The 15678-nt window shown below is 35.7% G+C and overlaps 1 protein-coding gene across 2 annotated transcripts in view; it reads right to left on the reverse strand.

Moving 5' to 3' along the window:
• KITLG (KIT ligand) overlaps nucleotides 1-15678 on the reverse strand; it is a 91408-nt gene that overhangs the window by 15426 nt on the left and 60304 nt on the right. The window contains exons 4-6 of one of the 2 annotated variants that reach the window (XM_054580179.1): nucleotides 9942-10112; nucleotides 7611-7770; nucleotides 6868-6903 (exon numbers count right to left, since the gene is read on the reverse strand). In XM_054580179.1, the coding sequence (XP_054436154.1) occupies nucleotides 6868-6903; nucleotides 7611-7770; nucleotides 9942-10112 (367 nt within the window). Of the gene's footprint in view, nucleotides 1-6867; nucleotides 6952-7610; nucleotides 7771-9941; nucleotides 10113-15678 lie in introns of both variants that reach the window. The other variant, XM_054580178.1, reaches the window with a different exon arrangement.

Here is a 15678-nt window from a genome sequence, read left to right on the forward strand (position 1 = left end):
CTGTACCATTCAAGCCAGAGTCCACAGCAAAAAAGCAGAAGGAACTTATTAGAGAGAGAGGTAATATGGGAGTTCCCACTCTAAGTTTTTCCAAACAAAGCCTGCTGGAGAAACTTAACTATGGAAAGTTCACATCACTTTCAGAGCACTGTGACTTTTTAACCACTTTGAAAGTTTCATCTCTAGGACCGTGGTCCCAGGCAAAGTCCTGGAATCTGACCAGCCTCCTGCAGGACAGAGGGAGGGAGAGTCCCGGTAAATAGCAGGAGGGGAAGAACCAGGCCATAGGAACTACGCTTCACCTCCCATCCAGGCCAAGGTTTCCTCAGTTATTTCTCCTGTTAGTTCAAGTGGCTTAATAATAATATTGCCTTCTCTCTTAGAGGGAGAGAAAAAAATATTATTAGAAAAGGCTTGCTTGCACATGTAGGGCCTGACTCCCAACACTTGCTACTAATGCTGTCGATCAAGGATCAATGGGATTTGAATCGGGCGCCTCAAGGCCCATGTGAAGGGAATTTGGGGCCGAACGCCAAGCCAGTAACAAAGCTTTGCTTTTATGTAAAGACTGCCCAAAGAAACCTCGTAGACAGAGGGAGCTCATCTGGATAGGATTTGAGTAATTCCAAATTCCTGGGTTGTTAATGCATTAATTTTATATCAGCATGACAAAAACTTCCCACTATCCAAAATTCATGGCAACTGACTTTTGTTTGACTACTAATGCCCAACATCTGTAGAAATGAATACAAACAACTGCTACAAATTTGCTGAACTCTTTTTTACAGTGAGTCTGTTTCTAAGTACCACGGTGTGAACAGGGATGTCTTGCTGCTTAGAAAACACGCTACTTGCTACTTGGTGCTGCTTCTTAATTCAGAACCAAAGGTCACTATAGGCTTGTCATTCACAGACCCACAGCCTCAGTGCATCCAATTGTTCTAATAATGATTGATGAACACATTCTACACATCCAGCATGGCTCCAGGTACACGTGTGCTAACATCTGAAACCCACAGAAACCCCATGAAGGAGGTATGATCCTCCATTTGACAGGAGTCCAGAGAGATCAAGTAACTTGCTCAAGGTCAAACAGCTAGGCAAGGGTTGGGATACAGCACCAAGGCAGTCTGACTCGACTGTATTTCTCAAAGATGTATACGATAATGTCAGAGTAAGGATTTCCTTCTATATCAGTTAAATACTGTCTGCAAGGATCTCAAAACAAACATTTTAAAAATGTCTTTTTAGCTTGATACCAAAGATGGTACTGTCACTTTGAAAATACAGTTCCCTTTGGTAACTGGGATTCTCCCTTATAAGCTACAGAGAGGGTACACATTTCTAGACCCCTTCCCATGGCCCAGTCTTCTGGTTAGCACGGCAGCTTTCAGGTTGTTATCCCTGAAAACGAGCACGCTTTCTTCATATAGCCCGGACCCTATTCCCGAAATAGCCTTACCTCCTTTATGCTCTGACTAAAATCATTTATATACATCTATTATCATACATATTATAATATAAAGTCAAGTCTTGAATGCAGGGGTTAGGGGCACTAACCTGCCCCCTCCCTCATGCAGCTGAAAATCCATGTATATATAACTCTCAACTCCCTCAAAACTTAACTATCCTTGGTACCCTAGGGGACTTGGTGGGGGGAATTGGTTCCGGGACCCCCTGTGCATATAAAAGTCCCCTATGTAAAACGTCATAGATCAATTCATACAGTTTAATCTCCACACCCGTGAACTCCCAATTGCAGATGAAAAATAGTACATACAGGTATTTATTGAAAAGAAATACATGTACATGTGGATCTGTACAATTCAAACCCATATTGTCCAAAGGCTAACTGTATATTATATATATATATGTATTATATACAGTATACATACAAGAAAATACTAAGTATTTTATTTGCGTCTGTTTCTCTTATGAGAATGCAAGCCCCACAAGAGCAGGTCTTGTGCATGGGTATCTAAGTGCCATATTCATGAGTGATTATCACCTGGCCAAAAGATGTTTATTGTGCAAGACCCATACTTTTTACAACAGGGGGAAAAAAAAGAAAGCAAAACAAACAAAAAAAAAGGTTGGCCATTCATTTTGCAATTTAAAAAGTACCTTCAGATTCAGAGGCACAGGACTGAATAGGTGTTTTGTATTCAGTTTGTCTTTTAAAGTAAGTAGAAAAGACTTTTGCTTCTAACCATGATGGTAGCAGAGGAGCCTTTCCAACCTAGATAATTGTTATACCACAGATTTTCTGAGGAAACTGTTTTCAGACATTAGTCAACAGGCAGCACAAGAGTATAATTCCTGAGAGAGAGAAAACACATATGGTGAGGTCCGTGACTGTTCTGATTTTCTGGTTGGGAGGCACCTTCAGACAGAGGCATGGAAGATAGAACCCAAGTAGGGCTCAGGATTCTAATGAGATAGGAAACCAGACTGAGGTTCAGGGTCGCTGCCACAGCTGGAGTTTGTGGAAAGGAGCCAAGCAGAGAAGGAGCCCCAGAAATCTCCAGAAGAGTCTCCTTAAGCCACTGGTCAAATAATAAGCTGCACCTGTGCAGGGTGAGACTTCACAAAATCTGACAATAAACAAAACAAGGCCTGGGCAACTAAGACCTTAACAGAGCCTGCAGTAGTCATTCAGAGACAAAGGAGTTCTGAGAGCAAGAATGGAGAGATTTTATGGCTACTAAGTGACTTAAAAGACAGGTATTGCATACAGAATAGATATGTTTGGACAAAGGGATGATTCACATCCCAGTGGGATAGAACAGGACGGTGAGAGATTTCATAATGCTACTCAGAACAGCACACAATTTAAAACTTATGAATTGTTTATTTCTGGAATTCTCCATTTAATATATTCAGACCACAGTTGACTGTGGGGAACTGAAACCACAGAAAGCAAAAACCATGAATAAGAGGGATGGATTGCTGTAGTTGAACTACCCACTGGAACAAAACTCAAGTATCTAAAGGAATGCTACACAGTCTGGATACACAATAACGGTATCCATCAAACCAGCAGGTACTCGAAAATTACTAGCCATCTAGAAGGGAATGTGATTCATACTCAGGGAGAAAAAAAAACAATCAGTCAATAAAACACATCCCTGAGATAACCATCTGCACGTGGAAATTAGGGACAAGAACTTTAGGACAGCTACTGTAACTATATCCAAGGGCCATAAAAGAATATATTATTATAATGAATATAGGAAGGTCAGCAGGGAAATATAAAACATAATCAAGTGGAAGTTCTATAACACTAAGTACAAACTTAACAATGAAAAACTATACTGGATGCAAACCCACAGAATGTAAAACATTAAGAGTGAACTCTGTGTAATCTACAGGTTTTGGGTAATAATGATGTATCCATGTAGGTTCATCAATTGTAACAAATGAACCACTTTGGTGGGGATGTTGCTAATGGAGGAGGCTATCTACGCATGGGTATATGAGAAATCTCTGTCCCTTCCCCTCAATTTTGTGGTGAGCCTTAAACTGCTCTAAAAAATAAATTCTTAATTTGTTGAGCAATAAGGAAAAGGGACTCATGGACATGGACAACAGTGTGGTGATTGCTGGGGGGAGGAGCGATATAAGGAGACTAAATGGTAATGGAAAAAATACAATAAAGATTAAATTAAAAAAATAAAAATGGCAACAAAATGTACTGTGTGAAAAAACTGGCAGATTTTGTGATGGCAGAAGAGTCAGGGAACTTGAAAACAGTTAAACAGAAATTATTCATTTTTGAAGAATGAAGAGAAGAGAGGTTGAAAAAAATACTGAACAAAATCTCCATTATCTGCGAGACAATATCAAACTGTCCCATATATGTGATCTGTATCTCAGAAGCAGAGGTGAGAGAATAAAAAATAAAAAGTTATGCCAAAATTTCCCCCAAATTTGGGAGATATAAACTTATATAACCAAGGAGCTTGACAAACAATAAGAAAGATAAATACAAAGAACACACAGTTTGGCTTAAACTGCTAACTAGGAATTTTTGAAACAAGGCAGAGGGGAAAAACGACCCAGCACATAAGAGGAAGGACACAATACAAATGTTGGCTGCCTTTTTGTGAGGAATAACAGATAGAGAAAAACAGAGTAATATCTTTAAAAGGGCCGAAAGAAAAAAAATAATTCTATTAATCTAGAATTTCATGTCTAATAAATAATACCTACAATACTAAAGACAAAAATACATATTTCGATTAAAAGAAAAAAAATTGTGGCCAGCAGACATGCACTAATGAGAAATGGCGAAGGAAATTCTTTAGCCCAAAAGGAGCTAACACTGGATGGAAACTTGGATTTCCAAGAGGGAATGAAGAGTACAAGAAATAATAAATATGTGAGTAAAAATAAAAGATAATGATGGTTCAAATCAGTAAGTTTAAGGGTGTATCATGGAGTTTATGACTGTGTGTGTGTGTGTGTGTATACATACACACAATTATTGGATAGTTGGGTACAGGTGTACCATTTTGGTATTTGTTCCGTGTTTGCCCCATTTGTTTACTGATCCTCTCTCCTTTCCAGCCCTCTTTTGGGTTAAGGGGGCGGGGGGGTGTGTATCGTGTGCGTGTTCTATTTTAATTACTCTGTCGGATATATACATAGATATATATATACCCGACAGGGTAATCAACACAGAACAAAATATGGTTGTGGGTAAGTGACACTATCCTGTCTCAAGGTTCTTCTATATTTCTTTAAGTGCTATGATATTAACTCTAAGTAGATTGTTACAAGTTAAGATGTTGTAATTCTTAAAGCCACCACAAGATTATGCCAAGATACATACTCTGTTGAAAATCCAACAGAGTAATTAAAATAGAACATGCAAATGCACACGCACATGCACACACACCCTTAACCCAAATGAGGGCTGGAAAGGAGGAAGAGAGGATCAGTAAACAAATGGGGCAAATGGAACAAATACCAAAATGGTAAACCCATACACAACTGTACCAATAACTGTATTAAATATAAATGAAATACTGTAAAAATCAGAAAAACTAGATAAAATAGCAAGGCCCAACTATATCCTGCCTACCAGAGACAGACTTTAAAAAGGTGAAATGGCCAAATCCACAGTGAGAAGAAAAGATTTTACATTTTCGTCTCTCAGTAATGAATAAAAAATTTGACAAAAATTTTAATAAGGATACAGAAGACCTGAAAAACACTATCAACTACTTTAATCAAATTTGAGAATGCTACACCTGGTATCTGAATAATACACATAAAATAACTCTCAAATTTCAAAAGATTATCATGTTTGTTCTGCAAATAATAGAATTAATTTATAAACCAGTAACAATAAAACATCTAGGAAAAACACATTTTTAGACTTCAAACAACTCATGAGTCAAAGCAGAAATCACAAGGAAAATTGTAAACTATTTTTAAAAAAAAATGATATTGGAAACACAACATATAAAAATGAGTGGGGTGCAATAAATGGTAATGGTAAAAATAAAATAAAATGAAAAACATTTTTTAACTGTGCAGGATACAGCTAAAGCTGCTTACAAGGAAATTTATATATTTAAGGGACTCAGAAAAGAAGAATGGTTTAAAAATCAATGATCTGATTTTTCCACCTTAAGACCTTAAGAAGCGACCTTAAGAAGCTAGAACAAATTGAGCAAATTAAACCCATAGCAGAATGAAAGAAATAATAAAGATTAGAAATCAATGAAATATAAACAAATAGAATGTTAGAAGTCAAAGCTGCTTCTTTGAAAAAATTAATAAAAGCCATAATTAGTAAGAAAGACCTTAATTGACTAACACATATATAGTCCCTTTTCAAAACTTTTCAGATTTGAAGTATTGTATACTTCAAGTTTTTAGATTTTAGGATGTTCTGTTCTACATATATTATATATTACATAATATCCTCAGTGAGGTCTTGGTAGCAACCTGCAATCAAATGTATTAATATCTCTATAGAGAAATGTATAAATGTTTACTTTTAGAAAGATAAAGCTATAAAATAGCTCATGTTAATTTAGGTCAGGTTTTGTTGGCAAAAATAAAGGGATATTAGAGGTTCTTCCTTAAAATTTCTGAAATGTAGAATTGCTACTGTCAATTTATAATAAATTGATTACTTCTTTTTATAGATAGGTCTTCTATGTCCTTAAACATATGACAGTGCCCTTAAGGGATGACTTTCTTAGCTTAAGAATCACAGAATGAATTTTTTCCTCTTACAGCTTCCATAAGTTCTAGAGGTTCGGAATATTTAGTAAATCTAATGATCTTGCCTAGATTTGAAAAGAGAACATTAGACTTCCAGGAAATTGGGCTCTTGGCCAAAGGGGACAGAAATTTCATGGAAAGAAGCACACTCTCTTCCAACATATAATTTTATAATAAAATAACAAAATCATCCATTTTTCAAACACACAATAGTAAATAGTGAAATATATATATATGAAAATATCCTCGGAATGCCATACAACTAGCATTTGCACTTTCCATTTTAAAGTTCCATTTTGTTAGGCAAATTCTACATAGAATATATTTTAAGTCAACAGTGAAAGAAGCGTAAATCATTAATTACTTCCCAAAAGTAATTTCATGCCTTATTTAAAAGAATCTTAGCAGAACATGTATTGGCTCAATTCCCTAATAATTACCTCAAAGTGTAGGAAACCCCACTTCTACAAACCTAATATTTAACTCTCAGGAAGACTGTTTCAGGAAGAACAATAATGGCACACTATTAACAGTAATAAGTGTAGAAATTTCCTTTAAAGCCCATGCAATACTCCTATAGATGCTAACTGGAGCCATGCATGCATTAAATCAGATGTATGTACTTACTATTACTGCTACTGCTGTCATTCCTAAGGGAGTTGGCTGCAACAGGGGGTAACATAAATGGTTTTGTGACACTGACTCTGGAATCTAAATAGAAAGCAATAATGTGTCAGGTGTTGCATGGTGATTTACGTAAATTACAGAGTCCCCAAAAGGCTGAGTGCTATACCAGGGTACTTATCAGGTCCACTTCCCCGATCTAGATTATTCAGATCCTACGTGCTTCATACTGGGTCTTGCTGTTCTCTTTTTATTAAGAAATTTACCAGTCACCTTCTAGAACCAAGATTCATTGCCTCTACAGGCTAATAAATGTAAAAAATGCAAACTGTTCATACTTGGTCATTACCAAAAAAAAAGGCAATGTAATTAAGATTTTCTATCGTAGGGACCCTTGGGGAAGGGGGATGGGGAGAAAGAGCGTCAAATCAGAGTAACTAGTGAAGATTAGAACTCTTAACTCAGGCTCCGTATGAAAAGATTTGAGAAGGGGACATTAAGAAGATGGGAGGTGAAAAATAACATAATTGTATACTATTGGCAAATATCAGATACGAAAAATATGAGCGACTATCTTGTTTATTGTTGACACACACAATTCTTTAATTTGAAATTCATGAGAGTGTTGCTTTGACTTGGAAAACAAATCTACAACCATTAATTTCTTTTATGCTATTGATATTTGCTTTTGTCTAAGACTCAAGTTTGATGTTTACATTTAAATTAGAAATGCTTAGTTGTCTTACCTTCTTCAGGACTTAATGTAGAAGAAACCACACATTCACTAGTTTTAGATGACACTATCTCCAAGTGCTTGAAGGCATCGATGGATCTATTAAAAACTCTAAAGAATTCTTCAGGAGTAAACAGCTTGGGTTCTAAGCTCTTAGATGATTTTTTTACATTCTAGAAGAAGGAAAAAACAGGACTATATTTTACAAATAGTCTACAGATTTAACGGATGTCAAAGTAAAAAAGACTATGTCCTTCAAAGATTCAGAGAAAACTACCCCTCTTAGACAACTGTTTTGATATACACCATCCAAATTGGTACAGCAGGATAATGATCCCACTCAGTTCAGGCTGAGGCTCAACCTCAGGTAAAAGGAACAGTGTGGGCAGTAGGGGTGAATAAGGTAAATTTAATATCATAATCTTAACAACAAATTAGAGTCACTGCTCTTTAAAGATGCTCATTATAATCATTATTCCTTACATAAAAAAGTAAATAAACTTCCATGACACATCCTCCAAATAGCCAAGAATTAAAAAGTCTATTGATGCTAAATATTGGCAAAGATATGAATGGAGCTAAGGGGACTCTTATACATGGATGGAAAGATGTAAATTGGCACTTTTGATACTATCTAGTAAAGTTGGACATATGCCCATCCTGTGACCCAGAAATTCCACTCCTAGGTAAATACTCTAGTGAAGCTTTGTATTTATGTACCATGAGATATATAGTAAATTTATTACCAGCAGTGTTTATAAATGCCTATATCAATCAATGGGAGAGTGGTTTAATCAACAGTGGTATGTTGAATCAATGGAACACTATATAAGCAGTAAATAATTAACCATAGCTATATGCACCAAAGTGCATAAATCTTACAAACATAATGCTGAGTGAAAGAAGTCACAAAAGAATAAAGAGTGTGATTAATTTTTAAAGTCCTCCTGCAAGCAAATCAAAGCTATATTTTAGGAACTGATAAATGCATGGTTATCTATATTCTGGCAATAATAAGAGTTAACATGTAGCACTTCCTATCTACTTCTTTAAGTGCTTCATATATGCTTATTCCGTCTCCAAAACAACTGAGAAGTAGCACCTGGTATGAATCTCCTGGGATCCAAAGTGTCATGACCACCAAATGTACATTCTCTGGTATTTGGAATGCTCTTCCTGACATAGCCATTTATTGAATACCTAACTCATCTTTCAAGCTCCAAAGCATATATTATTTCCTTCATGACACCTCATCTGATATACCCTACTTTTTTGTGACCTCCGCTTCCTATCAATGCCATCAGCACACTGTTTATACTAATATGATATAAAAAGAGATGTTATCTCTAAGATGTCATTGATTGCAAGATACATTCTGACTCAGAAATTTGAAGTGAATAAAAATAGTGATTAGGTTATTGGCCTGATAAGGATTCTGAGATCAGAGAACACAAATGGGACTGATCTTGAGACTTAAATGGCAACTGGAATTTTGATGAGGAAGTACTTGAGTACTATGGTACAGAATCATTATTTAAAATCTTAGGTTTAAACTTCTAAAAAGCCTGTAAGGCTAAATCTTGGCTTGGGAACTCTGTGCCAAAGCATGACCTATTCTATTATAGCTACTATGTTATAAAATCATAATAAGAAAAATTTTTATTAACATTTCTTTAGCCAGACAATGATAAAGCACTCATCACAAATCATCTAATGTCAACTCTATGAGATGGATCATTGTCCCATTTTAGGCAAAAATAAAGTGAGCACAGAGGGGTCAAGTTCACAAAGCTAATAAATGACAGCATCAGGATTAGAATTCCAACACTTTGGCCTGTACCCAATTTCTAGTGGTATACTACCTCTTCAATATGCTTAGAGGCCAAATCATTGTCATGCCCATATTCTGAAGTTTGTAACAACTAATCATAAAATTAGTTGGAGATGCTAAAATGTGCCTCTTTGTTATGACATAGTTATTGTGGATGAGAGGTCAAGTTTAAGTGTTCATTATAGACAATTTTTCATGTAAGGTGAGTAAACCCTTGTAACCTAATGGGAAGGTTTTAAGAATTTCATTCATGTATGAAATAAAGTTAGGACAATTTTTATATTATCATGTAAGTCAATTTTTACATTAAATGATAACTTTTAAGTCAATATACATTTCAACATTGTGGTATAACTATAAACATCTATTTCTGTGCTCATCTTTCAAAATACTTCAAAATGACAAACCTATACATTCAAAATCACACAAATAAGGGTGCCCCCTCACCACCATAATCAATATAGGTTTTAGAGAAGAGTAGTAAAAAACCAGTCCCAGTGAATACCAGATTACCTCAAATGGGTGTCCTTCCATGCACTCCACAAGGTCATCCACTATTTTCACAAGTTTGTCTATGATAGAATAGTTACTCAAACCTTCAGAAATATTTGAAAATTTGTCCAGAAGATCAGTCAAGCTGACTGACAACTGTTCCACCATTTCGCTTATCCAACAATGACTAGGCTGCAAGAAATTGAAAGAAAGATAGATAAAGCATGCTTTTTAATTTTTTTTCCTCACCAAGGACATTTTTTCCATTTCTTTTTAGAGAGAGAAGAAGAGAGAGGAAGAGAGAAAGAAGGAGAGAGAAACACCATTGTGAGAGGGAAAACATCGGTTAGTTGCCTCCCATATGCACCAGGGCCGGGGACTGGGGGTCAAACCTGCAACCTAGGTAACCAGGTAAGGGCCCTGGCCGGAAATTGACCCTCAACCTCTCTGTTGTGGGATGATGCTCCAACGATCTGAGCCACACCAGCCAGGGGAAAGCATCCAGTTTAAATACAGGAGACTTGGAGCATACTTCAAAGACACCAATGCTGCAGAGCCACTGACTGCCAGACAAAGGATGTCCTCATACTAGAACAGGTCAGTTCTTGCATTCTGTTTAATTCAGATCTAACATCTGCTTCAAAATTTACAAATGCATGTAGATTAGAGGAAAGCACTAATGGTTAAGATTTTGCTTTTTCATGGAAGTAAATTCAGATGAGACAGAGCCAATGCTTGCTTACCCTTGACAAAGTTCAGATATTAATGGACTTTAATGCCACTGAAAAATATTCATTCTGTATTCAATGTGTTCTTAAAAGAGCTTTAGGCACAGAGGAACTTTAAAAAAATTATCGTGAGACAGTCCTAGCCTTCAAAGAAATTTTAGTCTTTTGGTGAACTGGAATATAAAATAATAATAGCTGATTTTTCTAAAGCGTTTGATAGATTTCAAGTCTTCTTCATAGATACATCTATGTGGTGGTTAGGAAAAGATAACAGCTTGGCAGAAATGTGGTCTAAGAGAGAAGCACCTTTGCCTTCGTGGAAGGACTAATTACATAATTTTGGAGGCCAAGGGCAAAATGAAATGTATTTATTGTTCAAAAACTTGTTCAGAAAATGATTAAAAATTTCCAGATGGTGACAGAAGAACGTTAAACCAAGCCTGGAGCCCTGCCCACGAAGCCAGCCCTGCCCACTGGTTAGAAGCTCACTGAAGACTTGGAGGCAGGTATAATTGGGTTCAACTGAGTTGAGGGACTCCAGGTAAGCAACATAAATTCTCTTACCCTCAATTTGCCCATTTATAGAATGGGAATAATGGAAGAAGGTAGTTGTGAAGTGATAATGTATGTAATTTGAATATAAGTTTCACGAGGGCAGAATTTTTATAAAATCTTGTTCCCTACAGTGTTCCTAGGACCTAGACAGTACCTGGCACATGGGAGTTGCTCAGAAAGTATTTGCTGAACCGATGCATGAGTGGATAAAAACACAAATGAGAAAGTAATACAATAGGGGGCCACAAATTCTGTAAAGGACCAGTAAATATTTTAGGCTTTGCATGCCAAGAGGCAAAAATCAAAGCTATTATGCAGGTATGTTTATACAATAGAAAACAAATTTTCACCATAAAATCTTTATCACAAAATTACAAATGTAATAATTGAATATGATTTCTTTTGTATTATAACTGAATTTAATTTCTTTTGTAATTCAGATGTACCAACAAGAAGAAAGGAATTGTTTATTTTGGGTCAGCATGTTGCTTAGCTGGGGTTCAAAGCCAGTACTCTCTATCATCATTTAGACTGCAAATGTTCATCTATAAAATCCACCATAAAAAGCAATCTCAGCTGGCCAGCCATACAAAAGCAAGCAGCAGACTGGATCTGGCTTATGGGGTACAGTTGCTGATGCTTGCTATAAATGGCTGTGGATCAATAAAAGTTTAGATTATTAGGAGAAAATTCTTAGTCTATTAAAACAGCTTTTAATAGTTTTAAAAATTAATGTGATATTATTTAAAATTATTAATTGGCTATAAGTTCATGTACTTCATGTATTTTAAGATTATCTTTGCTGTAATTAGAGTCTCTGATTTCTTTTTTTAACTTTGCTAAGATATTACCATTAGAAAAATAAGATACTTATTAGGGATAGCTAAAATTGAGTTGGCTAATGAGGATCCTAAATAATTTGATATACCTTCAACTGAACTGGAGTCATAAAGAGTAACTAATGCCATGTAAAATTAATCAAACCACTGAACTTTATTTTTCTATTCACCAGCAAAGTATCTCCGTAGGGGGAAAGTCAAGAAATTTGTTTATTCTAAATTACACAAGGGGTCCCTTTTAGAGTCATTTAACAGAACAGTTTTAATTAATACAATACAGCCAAAAAAGAAACTGGTTTATCTACAGATAAGTAAGCTTCAATTCCTGGAAGCACTAAATGCCATTCAAAACTTTTATGACTGGGGATCAGGGAGCTGGGTTAGAGGGTGAAGGTATTGAGCAAAAGAGAGGAAAAAAAGATAAACTCATGGACGAGGCTAACAGTGTGGTGACTGCCCGGTTCGGGGGCGGGTAGTGGAGGAGGGTATAGCGGGGGCTAAAGGGTGATGGAAGGAGATTCGACTTGGGGCTGTGAACGTGCACTACAGTGTAGAGATGATGTGTTGTAGAACTGTGCGTCTGAAACCTGCATAATTTTGTTAATCAGCGTCATCTCAATAAACTCAACAGAAAGGAAAAAACAAAAGAAAAACCAAAAACACAAAGGCATCTCACATTAGCTTGTCCTGACTCTATTCTTCCTGCTCCACATCACATCTCTTTTGACTGTCCCAGCTCAGTCTAACTGCAAAGTTTTCAAATCTTGTTAATTCTACCTCTTTAATATCTCTCGGATATGTGCCTTATTTGGCCTGTTTTAGGGCTCGATTACAACTCTCTTTTCCTTTCTCACCTCCGTCACAAAACAAAAAATAAATTAAAAAAAAAAAAAGCTTTCAGGATTGTTGGCTTTGGCTTCATTCAAGTAGAATAAACAAACCCTCGGTGTGAATTAATTCAATTAGGCCAGTTCATTCAACTCATAAACAAGTTCTTAAAGACTATGTGTTTCCAGTGTGTTCAGAATATATTGATGATTTGTTTCATTAAATCAACACTTATTTCAAGCACCTGCAAGTTCATATTTACATCATTTACAAGACTCTTTCCTGGCTTGTCTTTCCTTTGGGACTGAATTGCTCTCCAAGTTTCCTCCATTTAGGCTGTAACAATTGCTTTAATATAGTCAGCCCTATCAGCGAGGAGCGGATTTCATAGAATATGGAATACAGCACATACATACTGCAAATACCATTTGAATAGTATTTACAGGGTAGAACAGCCTTTACCCATTAGTTCATTCCATTGTAACTGTGCATTTTTTTCTGTGGCAAGCAGAATCCGCATATTAATCTCTTCAAACTCTTTCCCTGCTCCAGTTTCTGAATACGCTTGCTTGTCCTTCTCTTGGATCTTCTGACATGTAGGAACCAAAATTAAATTCCCTTGTTTTGAATTGAACTAAGGCACTCCTTTTTTGTTACTCTGGCCTTTGCCTTAAATGAACAGGTTCCTTTTCTTTCTTGTGGTTAAAGTAAAAAATATTTTGTTTTTATGTTATTTTTAAACTGGGGAATGCCGGTGCCCACCGACACTTCTGTTTATTTTCAGCTGAACTCCATGTTTACATTCTGTACTCAAATTCTTATTTAGCTACAACTACACCCTTACCACCACCCACGCTCCTGTTTTCAGATACCTTATCAACAGTTCAAGCAATCAACTTTTTCCAGTAAAGTTTCAACCATAAGCCTGCCATTTCTTACAGTTAAATAATGGAATTCCTTTATCTAATCCTACCCCAATATCTGTCGTTTTAAAGTAATGAACAATTCATTGATAGCTGATAAGATATGAATTTCTGGAATACACTGCTGAAAATGTATTTCTAAAAGTCTTGTATTTCATTCATTACACCTTCTTGCCAAAATTTCCTTGGAAAAGAGTGCATAATAAATGCAAAATTTTATTTTTTCATTAATTTATTTAAATAGTTACACTTTAGCTTTTTAAGATTCTTGGATTTATTAAAGATAAAACTGAGGTAAACATATAATATTAAATATCAGCTAGTTTTTACCTGTCTGCCTGCAAGAGGTATCCAGTTTTGACTGGAATGTCAAGCAGTTCTGTATTTTCTTTTTAATTAAATATAGTAAATGATTTGCAAAGGGAACAAAACACAGTGAACTAAATATTTCATTTGTGAGATGACAGGAGGTCTTTCTGTTTTTCACCTCTTCCAAGATTATGATTCGGAAATGGATGTTAAAGGTTACTAAGTTCAAGAATGTAAATTTTCTTTGCCTTAATAACAACATGCATTATGGTCACTACCACTAACATTTCAGAGACCATTTTGTACTTAAATAGTTCTATATAAATATGAACTCACAACATTTATTACAAGAATGTAAGATATAAATAAAGTTCTTTATTTACTAGTAGAGGAATGTGAAGGATTAGGAAAGTTGATAAAGCCGCACAGGATGTCAAAGCAGTAATGTAAAGAGTACTGTTCAAATTCCTGAAATACATATAGTTTTATTTTATGTATCTACATACATAAAAAAAGAAAGAAAGTCCTTGCTTTGAAAGGGAAACTTTCTCTGGATTTTTCTTAACTCCACAGTCTCAATTTTTTACCCTCTTTCTTGGTAACTTCTGTCTTACATTTTCTGGATTAATTAAAACAGTTCTAGCCAAGACCACCGAGATGACATATCCTTTATATTCATATATATTTGTAACATGTGTCTCCTAAGAGATTTTAAAGATCCATGAGCACAAAATTAATGATTTAACTAAATGATTTTTAAAAAGATATAAAACTACTTTAATTAAAAGCATTCTAAGCATAACTAGGAACATGACTGCTTCCAAAGTCCAACAATGAAAATATCCATGCACATTCTAAATCGACGCATAAGTTTAAAATAGATGATATATGAATTTCATAAGATATGTGGTATAACACTTCTACAGTCTCAGAACTGGTATATTTAAGACCCGGGTTGAAATAAATTGTGTGCTTTTATTTCACATCGGGGGGACTTGCTAATCCTGGCATGTTTTCTCCTTTCTGTCTTCCTGCTTCATGTAAGCAACTATTCTGGTTTATTTGACACAGTGTTCTACCCGGCTTAGATGCACAGGAAAGTCTCTAAGAGGAGCCACCAAAAGCTTTATGGAAATCGAAGCTGAAAGGGGACAGGACATATTAACAGTAAGACCTCAACATTGTTGACAGGTTCTGCAACTTTAAGCAAGATGACATATAATGAAACCAATTTTACTACAGGCTGATTTATATATTTGTTTGATTTAAAAAATGATTTACAAATATACATATATATTTGAGAGAGAGAGAGAGAGAGAAAGAGAAACATCACTTTGTTGTTTCACTTATTTATGCATTCAGTGGTTGATTCCTGTCTGTGCCCTGACCAGAATCAAACCCACAACCTTGGGGCTTCGGGATGATGCTCCAACCAACTGAGCTACCCAGCCAGAGCTACAGTTATATTTAACAAGAGTGAAGTTCCTATGTCATCTCATCAACATAATAATAACAAAACAACATCGAATGAAATGACCTTATTCAAGGAACTGCTGTGTAACATTTCTTTGTGTAT

The sequence above is a fragment of the Pteronotus mesoamericanus genome, unplaced genomic scaffold (assembly GCF_021234165.1).
Source record: "Pteronotus mesoamericanus isolate MK-2021 breed Mesoamerican mustached bat unplaced genomic scaffold, CSHL_Meso_final contig_56, whole genome shotgun sequence".
In the NCBI taxonomy this organism is placed as follows: Eukaryota; Metazoa; Chordata; class Mammalia; order Chiroptera; family Mormoopidae; genus Pteronotus; species Pteronotus mesoamericanus.